Source organism: Ixodes scapularis, unplaced genomic scaffold, assembly GCF_016920785.2.
Source record: "Ixodes scapularis isolate PalLabHiFi unplaced genomic scaffold, ASM1692078v2 PGA_scaffold2__306_contigs__length_199485367, whole genome shotgun sequence".
Classification (NCBI taxonomy): Eukaryota; Metazoa; Arthropoda; class Arachnida; order Ixodida; family Ixodidae; genus Ixodes; species Ixodes scapularis.
The window spans coordinates 18,281,817-18,294,843 of record NW_024609857.1 but is presented as its reverse complement, the minus strand read 5'-3'; the positions used below and the strand labels follow the sequence as shown (position 1 = coordinate 18,294,843).

The 13,027-nt window shown below is 43.5% G+C and overlaps 1 protein-coding gene across 1 annotated transcript; it reads right to left on the bottom strand.

Moving 5' to 3' along the window:
• Positions 1–240: 240 nt before the first annotated feature.
• LOC115331627 (MFS-type transporter SLC18B1) lies at positions 241–12,813 on the bottom strand. The gene is made up of 8 exons (XM_040218917.3): positions 12,732–12,813; positions 12,467–12,627; positions 9,627–9,725; positions 8,262–8,350; positions 6,462–6,557; positions 3,942–4,016; positions 1,676–1,769; positions 241–348 (listed from the first exon to the last, which is right to left on the bottom strand). Exons 1-8 carry the CDS (start codon positions 12,811–12,813, stop codon positions 241–243), a joined length of 804 nt encoding a protein of 267 aa, XP_040074851.3.
• Positions 12,814–13,027: the final 214 nt, after the last annotated feature.

The following is a 13,027-nucleotide window of genomic DNA, read 5'->3' as shown; positions in this document are numbered from 1 at the left end:
TTCAATCGCTGTAACATTGTGCAATATTTTGAGCAGTCAACTCCGATTTCTATAGCCCGGGTAGCACCGGATAGCCATTAAGGTGATACCCCTCTAGCAATCGCTCCTGAACATTATACGAGAAATTCATGATTTTGGTTAGTCCTAGTTGCATTCAGAGCAAGCGGAATTCTCGTTTTGATTATTGGATTTTTTTTCCCCAAATTTAAACTGTAAAATAATCTTAACACTGCGCCCAAATTAAAGGTTACCGTAGTCGAAAAGATGATCGTAGCGTTCTGGCGTGGGACAATAGTGCTGAAAAGTCTTAAGAGTCATTTCGAGACATTCCAAACTGATAATCGTACCCTGGAATGATCAATTTACAACATAGGAGGTTTTAATTGTTACGGAGTTGCGTCAATCTTTGAAACCCTTGTCTTTGTCTTTTTTGTTACACTTTATTGGGACACCGATGGCTCGACGGCATGAATGAAAAGGGTTAAGAAAGGAGTTAACTAAAAAAAAAAGGATTCTTTTGTCGATATCAGCAGAGCGCACAAAGTACCAAAGGACTCGGCGTTTGTTTTGCTCGGTCACCACACTTCGGTTTTATACAGTCCTCGTGAGTGTGTATAACCGAGGTATGGAAAACGAGTCCGCCCGTCGTGGAGCGCCGCACACTCCCATCGCATGTGTTGGACTGTGGGGGTAACGCCTGCAAAGCATGTGGAACAGCTAGGCCACCGCTGTGTTTGAAGCTTCAGACGACTGCGACTGCGTTGATTCACAGTTGGAACTGGAGTGTGAGGAGGGCGTACTGTCTGGGTCATCTGTGTTAGGTGGGCGCCCGGTCTTTTCGGTGTAGACCCTCCATCGGGCCAAGGTGTCCTCGGTGAGGGCGGCGCCGGTGCGTACTTTAAGGATCAGCACTTGAGCACCTCTTGGTAGGCCCTTCGGTGAGAATGAAGGGTTTGCTTATGTCCGTTCCCTTAAGTGGAGGTGATCTGCACTCTTCGATCCTGCCTTCTATATTATTAGTCAAAAAAGACAGTGAATATTAAAATAAAAACAATTATTTATTTAAATGGCACCTTCATGCTTCCCGAGTTGTTATGGCGATGTTCTTTCTTGATAGATAGTTTGACCGCTGCCATTGAAAGAATGTAACGGGCGTCTGTAACCAAAAATAATGCTTGAATGTCTACATGCAGAGACTAATAGTTTATGCTGACATTGCACCGAAACATGAGTGCTGCAGCGTATCATTTTTCGGACAGAATTATCTGCATTGCTGTTTTTGAACCTTTACATCATTCATAATTTAAAGAAGATAAATGAACATTGCATATCAAAACTGTCCCTCATGTATTATCAAGGTACCGTTCTAGGCATACTTTGAAGACGGTCCTATCAGAGGAAAAGAAAAACTGGGTGCAGTTTCCGTTGGCAGATAACCGGAAACTTTTCAGAGACAAGAGCTTCTGCTGCCCGATTGATGAATGTTTTTTTTTTTTTTTTTAATGTTTCAGACCTGCACGAGTGTCAGGAGTAGGAAACTTTACGTCATGCTACTATGCATGAGCATGGGGCATATTATAAGCTTTCATCGCCCGCCATTTCACGGAAAACGCATTTAGTGCAAGTAGCCAGAGAAGGGCATCGGATGAACATATAATTATTACTTAATACGTACCCACGTCAAGAGAGTAACAAACATAAACATAGATCCTTTCCTGTAGCCGAAGGTGTCGACCAAGTATCCAGCAATTGGCGAAGTAGCTAAACCTCTGTAACATGAATACGACATTTGTTATATTCCAATTATTTTCTAACCCCCAGAGAGCACTACAACCTGGTGTGTATGCGTGCCACAAAATGCATCTTATGTTTCGTCTTAAGACCATCCACTTTGTGATGTGATTTTTTCTGGAGATATCAAATACCCCAAGAATAACTGGGTTCCAGGCTTTACCTGGAAGCATGCTCGGATTATGTTTCTGAAATTTTATGTTTGCTGGTCCTACACGTTATGTCCAGTTAGACAAGAAGCTAATGGGTATTTCTAGAATCGCGCAAGGTCTCTCACGTTAGCACTGCGTACGACGCGCGCACGCTCTCAGCGGAACTCTGCGGAGCTCGTCATACCAGCGATTTTAGTACAACGGAACGCAAACACATACGCAAGCAGTTGCAGCGCCTTATAGACATGCCCAAGCGCGCTGCTTCAGGCAATATAAGACCGGTATACGGTCAAGCCGATCTGAGTCCCGCGCTGTCCCGCGCGCGACGAGAGCAACGAGACAGGGAGAGCAGAGCACTGCTGAGTACGGACGCAAAAATAGATAGCGAGCGTGTACGTACGTATACGTGAAGCTCGCGGCGTTGCATGCGTACGCAGCATGCGCATTATGGAGCACGCAAGGCTAATGCAAGCGCACACCTCTTGCTTTCGCTCGTATACGCAACACTAAAAGTAACTATCGCTCGCGTTTGCTCCTAGGCTCTCTAACGACTCCAAGCAAGCGGGAGTTTCCTTTTTTTATATATGAGCGCTTGTTTGTTGGTTTGCGCTTCTACTATAATTGAAGCGCATCTATAGTTGAAACGAGTTCAAAGAGACGAACTTGTAACGTCAACCATATATAGGGCTGGTGTTACGAGCTCGCCTATGTGAATCTAACCGGGGGGGAGGGGGGAAGGGGGGGATGTTCGTCAGCACAAACAAACTGCCGTAATCGGTTTGTGTCACCGTCCTGTAAATAAAAGGAGGGAGAGAGATTCTTGAAGGACAGCGTGGCAATCATGCGTGCGAGGGTAAGTTAAAAAACACATACTAACGAGTCGCTCTTCTTTTTCTTTTTTTTTTTTGCTGGGGAAGCACGTTGTTGTTTTATGTTTTCCATTGTTGACTGGCGATACGTTATATTATGAGCGCCTACCGCTCGTGAGAAAGAGATGCCTTCTCTCCTTTCACCCAGACAACTGTGACACAGATACAGATCATAATGCAGTTTGTTTGCGTTGGTCGGTCACACGTCACCCGTCACACAGGCGAGCCCGCGAAGTCAGCACTTGTTTGAACGCTAACCACCAGTCAAAGCCTTCGAGAAAAGTACGCCTGCTCGAATGAATGTACACGTAAGTGCTTAAAAAAAACTTTGTGAACAAGACATGACATTGCATTAATAACAGAGCCAGCGTTTTGTTTTGTGCTGCATTTTATATAAGCAAGTAATTTCATTCGTCGCTCTTTTTTTTTTTTTTTTTTAACCACAAAGAAGGAGAACGGCGAAGAAGAAGCTTAAGTTATCCCACCTCCAGCGCGAGCTTCTCTTCGGTAATGCTTTAGGGTCTCGTGGATTTTGTTTCTGCACGACCATCTAAAGTACACTAGAAGGCAACGTGTGCGAGCTAAATGTTGGACTACATAATGTTTCGGTGGGCTACATTTGTTTCGGACATTTTAACACTTCTTTAACAACGTTAAAAAAATGTTTATTTAGTACATTTGTTCCTTCACGTAATCGCGTTAATTCCCAACAATTTTCTCGTTCAATGCCCATAAGAGCCCTTGCAGGTATAATAAATTGCGGCAATAATAAATCTAGTTCATGTATATCAACAGGTGTCAGAAAAAATTTGCCCTACAAAACGCAGGCCATGGTTTATATTCTACACACTTTTCGCCTTTAGTGCTTTTTGTTTTTCGTTCGGAGATCTGATTGGTTAATTCCTCGATCTCATTGGCTGCGGAGCCATAATGATATGCTCGGGAAACGCCACGGCCCGCACTACTTATTAAGCTATGAGTGCACCATAGTAAAAAGCATAGTTTTCTGGCGGTTTTAATAAGGAAGCGACAACGTGAATTGGAGGCGCATACATAAAGTTGACTGTTGACTTTCTCTCAGAATATAATACTACGTTCGAAATGGCCTTCACAAGAAAGGACTACTCACCCAATTACGAGGGAAGGAAAAAGAACAGATGATACAAATCCAGAGGTGCGAAGGTTGTCAGGATAACCGAGCTCTCTTAAAAAAAAAAAAAAAAAACACAGACGCAAAGAGCTGATTAGATATATATATTTTTTTTTTTCTAAAGCTTAACAATTGTTTATACATTCGATTTGTGCATATTTCGGATTTTTTATTATATGTCTGTCTGGCTTAAGACGTTTGACATCCCAGGGACCTTGACTACGTAATTCTGACATCAATCGATTGACGGGAGATTCTTGAAACGTAGAAAGCGATTGATTTCCGATTACAATTTTTTATGACAATTTTGCTGAGGCTTGTATATATTCCTCACCTAGTAAGTACTATTTTAAGGCGACTTAGGCAACGCAAAAGAAACCTATTTATGCTACATAATTTAAGACTTAACTGTTTTCTTACCTTTTTGCCTACACCCATAACGTCTAGTGGAGTACGTGATAACGGGGCGATGTTGAAAGTACGTGCGCTTCAGCGCGTTCGTAATTACAGCGTAAACAAAAAAATTAGCACCCAGCAACAAGGACCAGAAACACCCATGTCCCTTTCCCGTAACCCCGGTAGCTTACACAATAGTTCCTACTTGTAAGAGGCATGCGTGATTCTCACTTTCTTTACTGCATATTCATTCTCCCGTTTACGGGAAAATTGTATGTACTACACTTTTGAAGCGAAAACATTTCGTACACGATTTATCCAATAAACATATCAGAATTTATATCATTAAATATAGAAGGCGCATATAAATCTTATTAGTTTTAATGTTTTCACGCGTTTATCGAAAACATTCCTAATATTTTCAACAGGTGTTAGCGCCAAGATCTTTCGGTGGCGCTCCTTTACGGCTTCCTTTCCTGCCGTCACGACAGGATTTGCCTCGCTGTCATCGACATAATGTGCCTTTGCCTCGCCGTGATTGGCAAGATTTGCCTCGCGTTCACCAGTGATTGGGCAGGCATTATCATTTTACAGGAACCTATGGATTGGCCAATCGCGAACTTCGACCACAGCGACGCTTTAGGTCGCGCACGTCGCTAATATACAGGATCCATTGTCAACGTTACTAGATTACCTCAGTTGTGGAACTCCCGCAAAGGGGGGTACCCCCACCCCCACCCCCCCCCCCCCCCCACTCACTTCAATCCGCCTGCCGTCGTTCGAAGCGCCATCTATATTTTCGTTTTATAACTGTGCGTTCCAAAAAGCACATCTGAAGCGCCAAATGGCCTGGCTCTGAAATGCGATCACAACGCCGCCATTTCTCCCGCAGCGGTCACTCGAGGAACTGCACGTGACATCTATTTTGGCTTCAATCGGCCTTTTCGGAGCCGAAACAGATACGGTGGACAGGGTTGCACGGGTGCCACCCCCGTTTTCTCAGCGGACGTGCCATGAAATATCACCGAAGTTAAGATACACCTAGGTCGGGACGCGCAACCTGAAATCACCGCCGAGGCGTGGTTGTATAAAAACAATATTGTGCTGCAAATAATTGCAAACTAAAAATTTTAGAAAAAATCACGCGCTCCTCATTTTGTGCTAAACTCCAATAAAAGTTACTACAAAAAGAGTTTTTTTTTCTTTTTTCGTTGGTTTTTACGTTTCTTATACCCGTTTTCACCTCAAGAAAACAGGAAGTTTTGCGCATTGTTCATACGCGGCGCGAAGTAGTTCTTACGATGTTTTGTCCTTGGAGGAAAAAGCGATGCTTTTGGCGTTTGGAAGGTGTACCTTTTGATAAAATAACATTTATCTAACCTAAATTCCACCTGCATATATCTTAATTCTCCACTTAAAGGGGGAAGTTAGTAATGCTCCGCGAGGAGCAGGACTTGTTTTACTACGGTTCTTGAGCTGAAAACAGGTATAGTAAAGTTCAAACGGACGTATTCCGATTCAGTTACCAAAGAAGCCGTCCTGCGGCGCGTCGAGCGACACCGGGCAAGTCATGGTGAGTGAGGAGGGGTACTGTTGGTGCATGCAACGTCTATGAGCAGTTCCGTAACTGAGCTAATCTAGTAACGTTGACCATCGTGTAATAATGGACACTTTTACTGGGTAGAAAATATCTACGGCATATTTCTAGGCAATTGTGTTGCATACGTTTCTAGCATGACAAACGTTTAGTGATACTCTGGGTTTCACGTGTGCAGGGCTGACACACCGGGCGGTCTTCCAGAGCCTTCCATACTCTCTAGCACCTCTCCCCCAGTGCGCACAGGTGGTCGAGTTCTTCTTCGCCTACCTCACTCCTCCTCGCCTACCTCTTTGGTCACGTGACCTCCCCGTTAACCACTCAGCGTCGAGCTTCGTGACCACACTTCTCAGGCTTCACGAAACGCTGAACACCTAGCCAACTGAACGTTTCACGTTGATGTCAGTATAGGCGGAGACAAACTAATATTGTGCGTGACACAATTTTTCTCAGTATGCCTAAAAGAGGAAACGGAAACCTATTTACGTGTAGGCTCGTCCACTTACGTGGCACGTCTTAGGGCTTGGCAGTAAGAGCAAACAAAAAGTGCCGCCATTCCGTTTCCCATAAGGACTAGCGAGACGTATAGCATCCAAAGGCTCCTGTCGAATAAAAATAACCATGAATTAAACGCTATGATTGCTTATATCAAGTCCAGATAATAGCCTTTTTGGTAAATGTATTTTCTGATAACTTTACAGCTGTTCCTCATACCTAATGTTGTAGGCGTTACCGATAAAAAGTCACGAATACGTCACTCGTTACTTGCAAATAAAATTAACGCGTTACCGACCTACGTTACCTCAATATAAAAGGAACTCGTTACCGTTAAAAAGTAAAGCTCGTTACTTCTGGGCTCCTTTTTTTTAAATTGCGAATTAACCTGTTTCACTCTCTGACGCTAGAGGTATGCATAAACGCCATATTTCAAGAAACATACTGTCTATCCAGAAACTGAACATAATTGCCTTGTCGTTTTTAAGGTTCCACCTAAATACTCACAAAAAAAGCAAGAAAACCGCAAAAAAAAAAAAAAAACGCAAAAAGTTATTTAATTTGGTGCCTAGAAACTCGAAAAACATTGAAGTGCGATTTCCTTAAGTCTCGAGAAGAATATGAAACGAGTAACGTAACAACGTCACACGTTACCCAAAATATTTAACGTAAGTGCGTTACCCGTTACCACTTTGAAAATGTAACAAGTACGCTACTACGTTACCCGTAACGCTGTTACTTGTAACGCGTTACCGCCAACACTGCTCATACCTGGTTCGGTCATAACAATTTCAGTCCAGAAATTCAAGGGAGTGCCATAAATATTAGTAATTACAAGTTGAAGACTAGGACGATTTATATTTTACCGAGTTTTACTTGTGTAATCTTTTGTTAAGCAATTTCTTAAGGAGTCTTGCGGAAGCTGAGTTATATTTGCGATGATTTCATGTGACGATTCGGCACAAGGTGCAATTTGGGGAAATAAAAATTTGTTTCGTTTGCAGAGGACAGAATATTAGCTTTATATAGAAATCACTTGACGATGTTAATGACCTCCCGTTATTAAATGTTCGCATGCCTTTAATGACTTCACGTTATTAAACGTTTGGATGACTTTAATGACAGCAACGTTGTTATGTGAATTGGCCGCAATGGCTAAAATAATATTGACAGATTTGTCTGCTTTCCTCGTTACTGACTTTGTCGACCAGCCTTCGGGCCTTCGAAAGGTTCATATCTTTCCCCAAACTGAAACACAGTTGCGTTCCCGTTGTTACAGCATTAGACAGCCATTGGCAAAAGGGTAAATGTACATTTCCTACTCATCATTATCAAGTCTTCAATTTTTTATTGAACAATTCAATCGTTAAACTTAAACTTTATAAAATAGCCTTGGCGTTTGCATCCTCGCGCACAGTAATTTAGTGACAAGTTCACCACATATGCGCTAAAGCTATAAAGATAATAGCTCACAGGTGAAATATTTGAAAGATTGATTAAAGTTCTGAAAAACGAAGACTGAACTGCCTCAAATTTCTCGCCATAAATTATTAGATCTTCAAGTATTTTTAAATATACCTATAATAATAAGTGATGTAGTACAATGTCGAAAATATAAAAAAATACGGTAGGTCTTTTTCTTGCATATAGCCTTTCGTCTATTTACACTCGCCGATGCATTAATATACAGAAACATGTTTATCTGAACGATAAGGGATTAAATGAGGAGCCTGTTAACATTTGTTAATTTGCTATATTTCTTTATTAGTCATCAAACAAAATCTAGTGCTATATGCTGGTATATTGCTTACGGTTGGCATGGCAGAAAAGGCACCGGTCCAATAATCATAAACGACAATGCCGTGAGGAGCAAAGAGGCGAAATTGAAAAATATTTCCATCTGAAAAAAGATTTCGAGTTATACACTGGGTTCAAGTGTGCAATTAAACTTTTAAACCGTTTTTTACTTGCCCCGGGTATCTTTCTGTGTATACTTTTTTTTTTTTTAATGGCGGGGAAAATATTATTGTTTTGAAAAATAACGCCAGTGAGACAGAATAACTTCTTCAGTGTGCTATTATAAGCATAAAAGCGCACTCATCCGTAAGGAAAAAATCTGCTTCGTCAGAATCAGTGAGGAAGACGGGACCCTTGTCGGGGACCTGCAAGGAGACTTTTACAATTACACTGACGGTGTGCTTTATGAATTTAGTAACTTTTATTGGTCTATTGTTTCACGTAGCCGTGTTCCTACAAGGAACGGCATGAACCTTGAAGGTGCTAAATGCACTCAACCATTTGATACCCAAAACTCTTCTTGAAATACTGAAGACATAGAAACCCCAACGTGGTTCTAGAACACACAGAAATACAAAAATTTGGTATCAGAAAAAAAAAATATTTTTGTAATTATGTTTTCGAAATGTTGCTCGTGAGCAACATTGCATTTGCTGCAGTATTTTACGTTAAATTACTGAAAGCAGTTACGACATGGAAGAGAAGGCACAGGTGCACTTCTAATTTCGCAGTGCTAGTACAGAGACACTTCTATCTGAATTTGCAATATTTGCGCCTGTACTTTTCCTCGGAAATTCGAGGACAGTGATGCACGCCACCATGCCTCCCATCCACTGTTAGCTTTGGTTTTAAAGGACAAATGATCTATTTTGTATGTGCAATTCTATTCTTTGCTGTTAAGTGCAGGTATCCTGCCCTTCCGGCAGCTAGAGTGCGCAAACGTTTTAAGGCGCAGATGGCGTGGGAGAAATAAGTCATTCATGAGTTGTTGGTCTTGGGCAATACTGGGCATCAAATGGTTAAAGTAACGTGAAGCTGAGTTTGAGATGAAAAAAATATACTTAGCGACGTCGTAATGTCAACTTATGCCACCTCGATGCAAGATATCTGCTTCCAGAATGGCTGGGACTTTATTGCTGTTTCAAATATAAGGTAAACAGACACCAGTTCATCTTTATATTTTTTTGTCGACTGCTCAACCACTTGAACGTACAAAAAACCACTTCTCTAGTTTATATTAGTAATATTTCCTGGTTTTTGCTGAGTTCTTTTTTTTTAAGCACGGCATCGTTTTAGTTTTTTATAGCTATTGGTCTGTATTCGCTTTTCAGTGAACGTTAAGAAAGTAATGACACAATAAAAGTTTCAATACTGGTCACCTGGAATTGGCAGAACATTCCCGAGATCAAAGATCCGACTGCGTAGCTGGCGTACTGCACCATGAAGCAAACGCCGACTTCCGTGTTGCTGAGGCCAAACTAGAGGGTTTAAAACATTTAGTGCGAATTCAGATCTACCAAAAGCTCTTTAACGACATTATGTAATGCAAGCTGTATACCAAGTTGTAAAGCGTATTTTCCTTAGCCTCTTGGGATATTAAGTTTGTTAAAGCAGACCTGGATCAGCGTGGTCTAATGAAAGTTATTTATGTTTTATTTGTTCTGAGGGCTATATGGTATTTCTTATCATATCAAAACCCAAAAGGGGGGTGGCGACCGCTGTGATATTTTACCATCTTTTACCATTCTTTTAAGTCCAGAGACTAGGGCGAAAAGGGGGACAAAGTCGATTACAGTGCGATTCTGCTAACGTTTTTAGTTGGAGAAGAGGGACATTATCTGACAACACATGAATTACTATCTGCCTACACACATATTATTTTAAGATACGTATTTGGATCGATCGGTTAAACATTTTCATCCGTAATCGACTTTTATGACTAGCGCAGCTGACGCTCAAGTTGAATATTCGTTGTCGTGAACAGTGTGGTGCGCTGTGACTTGCCACGCCCGAGTGTGGCACGGTGAGGCACGCCTCACAGATTCGGGCTGCACGCTATCGTGCCGGGCTTGCACGATGCCACACAGATGGACATGGCTGTTGCGGCGACACCAGGGAGTGCGGCAGAGGTAGAAGTGCGTTTGAACGTTTTCAGTTAAGCTCGGAGTCGCTCGCACCATCTCTTCCATCTTCAATATCGAACGCGCTACATTAGTCTTCTTTCCATGGGATGCCGCGTCTTCTGAAAACATCGTCTGATCGTTCTTATTTGCAGCAAAGTTGTTATGGGCTCTTCCCACAACCGGAAGTAACGTCAGTGGGTGATGTTGTAGTTGTTGTCGTTGTTGTTGCTCGCGTAGTAGGGCGTGGGTGTCCGTCGTCGACATTGCCAAATCCTTGAAAACGATCGCCCGCTGGCATCGAACCTGGATCGAATGCCCGCGCTTCACACGCTGCAAACCCAGGTTCAATTCTAGCATGCAAGGGGCGTTTCTTTCTATTATTTTTCAAAGATTTGGCAGCATCTACGGCGGCCGCCCTACATCGCTCACTAAACCAGCGGTGGGAAGATCCCAAAACAGCTATCACTGTAAAAAGAAACGAAAGCGTTCATAACAAAACGGTCAGAGGCGTTCGGAACAAAATGGTAAGAGAACGGGCGCGTTCAGCAGCTGGAAGTGCAGTACGAGAACTAGTTCTAAGTTCAACAAGAAGCAGAGTCCCAGCCAAGGCTATGGCAGAAACCGACCGGAGGCGCAAACTAAAATCTGAACAGAGGTGTCGATACGAGCAGCAGAAGGCCGACGAAGCACCTTCGCCAGGCCCAACGCTTTCCCCTTAAGTTACGAGCAAGTCGCGTAAAGGAAGAGAAAAGAAGCCGAAGACGCAACCGTCAAGTTCACTATGGCGAACGACGCAGCTACAGTCGCCGCGACAAAAAGCAAGCTCCACAAGAGTCCCCGCCGCGTGACGCGCCTCCATCGCAGCACAGCTCCCTGGACTCAAACAGCCTTCCCGGCAGTCCCTCGAAATGAAGGCGTCGTTTAAGAACAATTTGTCAAGACCGATTTCAATGCCAAAGGCGAGCTCCCCGAAGCGAGCGTTCAGTGTGGATCTTCCGAAGACGAGATGGTCAAGCTGGGAAGGCTCAGGACCCAAGCCGGCAACACACTGGCCCGCGAAAGGAAGGCTGCAGTCGTCGGCGCTGCGGTGGCCATAGAACACGACTACAGTCTACTATCGAAAAACCGAAGACGGAAGTGAGTATATAGCTTGCTCCAAGGGCTGAATCTACTGCAGGAATCGCGACGTAGTGTATGACCAACGTCACCTCATATAGGATTGCCCGACCTTCGACATAATGGAAGCCCTGGACCCGCTAGCGCAGCGGCACCGCCCCCAGTACTTTGAAGCGTGGTGTAGACACGCGGGAAACAAGGAGACGCGCGTCGCGATCCTGTCCGACCTGCTCGGTTTCCTGAGCGAAACCGGACTGGACATGCACAAATAAAGGGGTCGTTACACCGCACGGCGGTATCACAGCCGCACCACAGCTTGTAAATCGTCAATGTGCCGCCAGCGACCCATATATCTAAACTCGTTAACCACGTTGACTCCATTCCTTCAATTTCAAGGGCCAATAAACGTCTTCTCACTCACTCAAATGGTCAGATGTCTCTTTTATTCCGAACGCTTTTGTTCACGCAACCTCCCCCCCGGTCCGTAAACGTGACGCCGATGGCCACGATTTCGCCTTGACGTGTCGCAGTTATCCGTGTGACTGTACCGTGGAATAACACAGGACTGCTCATTTTTGTTTTGAATTCAATTCTCGCGACGACACTTGGAATCGTGAGGCTGAGGCAAGAAAGCGTCGTGTGCGGTGACTTGTAACGTGACGTCAAAGTGCGATGCGTGCAAACACGGGCAGTTGGTTTGTTCCACAAGAATTTGGCAACTGATCACGTCTTCCTACGCTCGCGTTTATTGCTTTCTGATCTTCGTCGGTCTTGTAGGTCATGCTGCTTTCTTATTGACTGCTGAGCGGTAATACGATGCCCTGCGTTTCGTAAGCGGTCCGCCACTAATGTTTTCACAATGCCAGGCCACGGTACTCCCCAGACGTTCGCGAAATCTGGGTTAGCTTTGGTAATGAGGCAATTCTGCACTTGTATATTAAACAAAATACTGAAAACAAAGAAAAGGATGAAATACGTACCTGCTCGAGATAGGGCCCCAAAGTTGGCTCGTTGAATCCCATGATTACCCACGATAGCATCACGGAGAACGTATTCAGTATAAAAAGAGAGTCCCGAAGCAATCGCCCGAAGGGCATGTCCGCCGCAGCAGGCTGCTGGAGGTCGGCCACGAGCGACGCGTCTGAAAATTCAAGTCAAGCCAACCTGTGAATCGGTCACCTGAAATTTCCGGCGCTTAATGACGACGGTTGCTCGTGTTCCATTGCCATATAAAGACACACTCACCGCAATATTTTAGTAAACTTGACTCGAAGAGTTTGTTAGTTTTGTTTGGGAAGAAGGTATAGGCTAACGACACGCCCTGCATGTTGGTTCTCGTTGAGCGTTCGGTAAGAAAACATTACGTATAAGGAATACGCGTGCGATGTTTAAATACACTCCCCCGCGAGTCTGCCACAACGTTCACAATTTACTTTTTTAGCACTGACAATGCTTGTCATATTATTACTTGCAGTCACTTAACGTGTATGTAATAAAATAACAAATGTATTATTTAATATATTAATTGTTATTATGTATCT